This window comes from Nyctereutes procyonoides, unplaced genomic scaffold, assembly GCF_905146905.1.
Source record: "Nyctereutes procyonoides isolate TBG_1078 unplaced genomic scaffold, NYPRO_anot_genome, whole genome shotgun sequence".
In the NCBI taxonomy this organism is placed as follows: Eukaryota; Metazoa; Chordata; class Mammalia; order Carnivora; family Canidae; genus Nyctereutes; species Nyctereutes procyonoides.
In genome coordinates, this window is record NW_026575146.1 from 79,768,801 (window position 1) to 79,773,911 (window position 5,111).

The 5,111-nt window shown below is 42.6% G+C and overlaps 1 protein-coding gene across 1 annotated transcript; it reads right to left on the reverse strand.

The window, feature by feature from the left end:
- Nucleotides 1-464: 464 nt before the first annotated feature.
- Nucleotides 465-4,463, reverse strand: LEUTX (leucine twenty homeobox). The gene is made up of 4 exons (XM_055310252.1): nucleotides 4,457-4,463; nucleotides 1,975-2,072; nucleotides 1,357-1,397; nucleotides 465-645 (listed from the first exon to the last, which is right to left on the reverse strand). Exons 1-4 carry the CDS (start codon nucleotides 4,461-4,463, stop codon nucleotides 465-467), a joined length of 327 nt encoding a protein of 108 aa, XP_055166227.1.
- Nucleotides 4,464-5,111: the final 648 nt, after the last annotated feature.

Consider the following 5,111-nt stretch of genomic DNA (forward strand, 5'->3'; position numbering starts at 1 on the left):
CTAGTCTTCCCTCTTGCTAATGTCACTCTAGGTTTTTTTTTAAGAGATAAAATGAAAAAATAGAGATAAAATGGTCCATGGGGTACAAGTGCAGCGGAGCTGTATCTATATCGTATTGACCTTAGTCGGGGTGCTTTCACAGAGCTAGCTCGATTGGAACAAGCTGGTACCCAAGAAAAACTAGCTGGTTTCTGCTACCATTCTAAGGGCATCTATGACTCTCCTTGATATTGAAATTTGGTTGAGACAGTGTTCAGAAGCAGAAATCAGAAGCAACGATAAAAGGTAGAGAGATTTCTTTCTTCTTACAGAAAAAGAATTCCCGGGCTCTGCCCTATTTAACACGTTGACCTATTAAATGCATTTGGAAATGTCTCTCAGTTGATGAAAAATTGGATCATAGAACCCTATCCTGGAACATACCAGTTGTTCAATAAACAAATGGATGTGTCAGCCATACCACTTCAACCGAGGCACGTGGGGGAGAGGAATTGATCTAGGCTGCGGGGATCATCATCCCCAGGTAAGGCATATCGTTCCATGAATTGATCTATGTCATAGGGACTGGAGGCCCAAGGAGGATCAGAGTCCCCCAGACATATCTGTTGGAGGTCAGGAGGCAGAGAATACCAAGATGAACCCCATCTGGAGGGACCAGGCTGGCCATTGTCAGAAGACTGAGGCAATTCATGGTCACAGGCATCCAAAAAGTTGGGACTCCTGGGATGAGTGTTTGCTGAAGTTACAGTTAAGGAGGGCTCCTCCTCCTTGCCTGAAATGGTCGGATTTGATGATTCTAGTGATGAATTTGGGTTTGGTGATTCTAGTGATGAATTTGATCCAGTTTGTTGCTGCTCTTTCTTCCTTTTGACGCGTTGGTTCTTGAACCAAGTCTAGAGAGGAGGTGAAAAAGTTAATAAAGGAGGGTGGGTCCAAAGGGGAATCCTCATGTTCCTCAGGAATTAGGTTCCTTTGGCATGAGAAGGCTAGTCTCGCATCTCTTATCTGAACAAGGGAAGTTCCTTCTATCCTCTGCTGTCCTGAGTTCCAGGGGGCAAAGGGAGCATAAGATGATGCTTGTAATAGGTGGAATAGGACAGAGCACTCAAACACCAGATCAGGAGGGGCTCAGGCAAGGTGCTTCTGTCTTGGTGGATGCTCAGCATTTTCAGAGAGAATTCTGAACACTGGGAATATGGAGTAGGAGTCTAGCTTGGGGGGCCTTCAAGATTTGTCCAGGGGTTCTCATACCCCAAATGCTCTGTGGGAACTTAGTAGCAAGGCATCTAAATGACTGTGAATGTCCTAATTAAGGAGAACTTAGAAATAAACAGGAACAGACCCCAAGGGGATTACCTGAGCTCCATCCCGAAAAGGTCCCATGTAGCATTGTGATTCTGTGGTTAAAAAGGTCTGGTTCCACTTGGATGGCTGAACATCTGGCTCAGGTCATGATTCTGGGGTTCTAGGATCTATTCCTGCCTCAGGCTCCCTGCAGGGAGCCTGCTTCTCCCTCTGCCTATGTCTCTGCCTCTGTGTGTATGTCTCTCATGAATAAACAAAATCTTTGGAAAAAAAAGAATAAAAATATAGAACACTGGGACACCTGGGTGGCTCAGCGGTTGAGCGTCTGCCTTTGGCTCAGGGTGTGATCCCAGGGTCCCGGGATCGAGTCCCACGTCGGGCTCCCTGCATGGAGCCTGCTTCTCCCTCTGCCTATGTCTCTGCCTCTCTGCCTCTCTCTCTCTCTCTCTCTCTCTCTCTCTCTCTCTCTCTGTGTGTGTGTGTGTGTGTCTCCCATGAATAAAAAAATCTAAATAAATAAATATATATATATATATATATATAGGAATTATGTGATGATTAAAGTGTATGTGAAGCTCTGGATTAGGTGGGCTCTCTAGAGAATCAGGGACATACCTTTATTACTGATTCATCAAGATGAGTAATTGAAATAAGCTCCTCCATGGTAACCCAATCTGGGTACATGGTCTCTTCAAACACACGTTTCAGTGCCTGAACCTGTTCTTTTTGAAAATGGGTGCGGCCCCGGCGAGCACATCTTTGATTTTCTGCAAAAGGAATGGACAAAAAGCTTTTGTAAATAATACAACTCAAAGGTATATTTCTTACCTGAGCCTGACCTGGGAGTTAAGAACCTACTCTTCATCTTGCTGGGGTTGCTCTGCACCCCTGAAATTCAGTTTCTTCTACTAGTAAACAATTCAAGCCTGGTTTAAGGGCAAGTAACTGACCACTTGTTCTAGAGGAATATACTGGAAACTCATAGCCTAGAAAAATGAACCAGTGGGAGAAAAGATATCTGTTCTCATTGGGATAAAATAGCAATGTGATACCAACATTGGATTCATTTAAGTTCATATGATTCACAGAGTATTTGAGACCCTGTTGCCCTAATCAGCCATAGGCTAAGGGGCACTGCTATCTGCATTGGTCAGCATGTGACCAATGACCTGAAGCTACTGATTTGAACATTTATTAATGAGGCCAGTTAGGGGAGCAGGTATGAAGCTTAGTGACCTGACAATGAATGTTGATTATCTCATTTATTAGCTTTGTCACTCTGGGAATATCATTACATTTAAATTCTTTGCCTCTTTTATCTACCAGTAAAATGGTCCCATATAATTTGCGTACTTTGGGGAAGATATGAGTATCTAGAAAGCAAGTCTATTAATTCCAGACTTGGTGCATAATAGGTACAGAGTGGGAGTTTTTACTATTGTTTAAAATATAGGGGGGCTTGGATGGCTCAGTTGGTTAAGCATCTGCCTTCTGCTCAGGTCATGATTCTGGGATCCTGGGATCAAGGCCTGTGTTGGGTTCTCTGTTCAATGGGGTGTCTGCTTCTCCCCTTCCCCCTTCTCCCTGCTTGTGTTCTCTCTCTCAAATATATTAATTAGATCTTTTAAAAATAAAATAAAAATAAGCCCTTAAACAATAGAAGAATTGGAAGAGAAAGCCAAAGAAATATTCCAAAAACTAGAATAAAACAGAGCGGGGTGCCTGGGTGGCTCAGTCAGTTAAGCATCTGCCTTTGGCTCAGGTCATGACCCCAGAGTCCTGGGATCAAGGTCTGCATCAGGCTCCTTGCTCAGTGGGGAGCCTGCTTCTCCCTCTCCCTCTCCTGCTGCTCCTCCCGCTTTTGCTCTCCCTCTCTGTCAAATAAATAAATAAAAATCTTAAAAAACAATAAATAAAAAGTTTTAAAAAAGAATAAAATTTGAGAAAGCATGGACAAAAAGAATGGAAAGTTAAAAATAAAAATTTAATCAAGGATGTCTAATATCAGCAATATTGGACTACAGAGTACCTCTTTAACTTAAAAAAATTTCCAGAGAATATCTTGAAAGTATTATAAAATGAATAATTTACGATTTGAGAATAAAGTGTAAGAGTCTCCAGGTTGAGGCTACTCAAGGATGAGCACAATAAATGATAAAAAGGACCCATTGTTGCAAAATATCAGAATACAAGAAATATAGAAAAGCCTAAAAGCTTCTTTTTAAATTTTTATTTGTTTATTAATGAGAGACACAGAGAGAGAGAGAGAGAGACACAGGCAGAGGGAGAAGCAGGCTCCACGCAGGAAGCCCGATGTGGGACTTGATCCCGGGTCTGTAAGATCACGCTCTGGGCTAAAGACAGACAGATGCTCAACCGCTGAGCCACCCAAGCATTCCAAGCATATAAAAGTTTCTAAATGAAAATAAAAGTTCCATACAAAGAAATGATAATCAAAATTCCATTGGTCTTCAGAAAAGTGACACTGTGTATCAGAAGACAGTGAATCAGGACTTTACCTTTCTTTAAGATTTATTTTTATTATATACATATATTATATTTTTTTAAGAGAGAGAGAGAGTGCTCAAGTGAAGTGGAAAGAAGAGGGAGAGGGAGAGAATCTCAAGCAGACTCCACGCTCAGTGTGGAGCCTGACCCAGGGCTCCATCTCACAACTCTGAGGTCATAATCTGAGTCAAAATCAGAAGTCCAACACCTAACTGCGCCACCTAGGTACCCTAAGACTCTGTTTTTAAGTAATATGCGTACCCAATGTGAGTCTCTAACTTACAGCCCCAAGACCAAGAGTCCCGTGCCCTACCAAGTAAGTCGGCCAGGTGCCCCAAAGACTGTAACATTCTTAAGAAACCTATTTTATTTTCTTTTTTTTAAGATTTTATTTATTCATTCATGAGAATACACAGAGAGGAGAGAGAGGCAGAGACACAGGCAGAGGGAGAAGCAGGCTCCATGCAGGGAGCCCAACATGGGACTCGATCCCGGGTCTCCAGATCATACCCTGGGCCGAAGACGGGCGCTCAACCACTGGGCCACTTGGGCTGCCCAAGAAACCTATTTTTAATGTAGAATTCTCCATGCAAATTTATCCTTTCATGTGAGAAAAGAATAAAGGCAGTTTCAGCCAACTTACCTGCCATGTACCCTTTCTTAAGGAACCATGTGAGGATGTAGTTCCCACAAACAAAATAAAAGAAAGGGGGAAATGTGTATGGGAGAAAAGAGAAGTGTAAAGAGAAGTCCCAGATGGATGCTCATACACCAGGCCTAGAAAACAAGGTGGCCGATTTCAGGAGGATGACACAAGCTCTGTGCAGAAGCTTCCCTTTGTCCTCGATTTCATTTTCTCTGGTTTCAGTGACTCCTGGTCACTCATGGTCCTGAAGCAGGTGACCCTCTTTCTGACCTATTGTCAGAAGTTCTATAATAGCCTAACATAGACATCACAATCCATACATCATTTGCCTCACCTCGCTTCACCACATAAGCATTTTATCATGTCATATCATCACAAAAAGGATGAGGACAGTGCAATACTTTGAGAAACTAAGACTACATTCAGGGATGCCTGGGTGGCTCAGCAGTTTAGCACCTGCCTTTGGCCCAGGGTATGATCCTGGAGTCCCGGGATCAAGGCCTATATTGGGCTCTCTGCATGGAGCCTGCTTCTTCCACTGCCTATGTCTCTCTCTCTCTCTCACTCTCTGTGCCTCATGAATAAATAAATGAAACCTTTGGTAAAAAAAAAATTAACATAACTTTTATAACAACTTATTGTTAAAGTTGTT

Bases quoted from the DNA above. Each gene is read 5' to 3' on its own strand.
- LEUTX (XM_055310252.1), bottom strand. The intron at 1,398-1,974 runs GTTACCATGGAG...TTTTAACCACAG, and splicing joins AGACCATGTACCCAGATTGG to AATCACAATGCTACATGGGA. The intron at 646-1,356 runs GTAATCCCCTTG...TGGTCCCTCCAG, and splicing joins CTTTTCGGGATGGAGCTCAG to ATGGGGTTCATCTTGGTATT.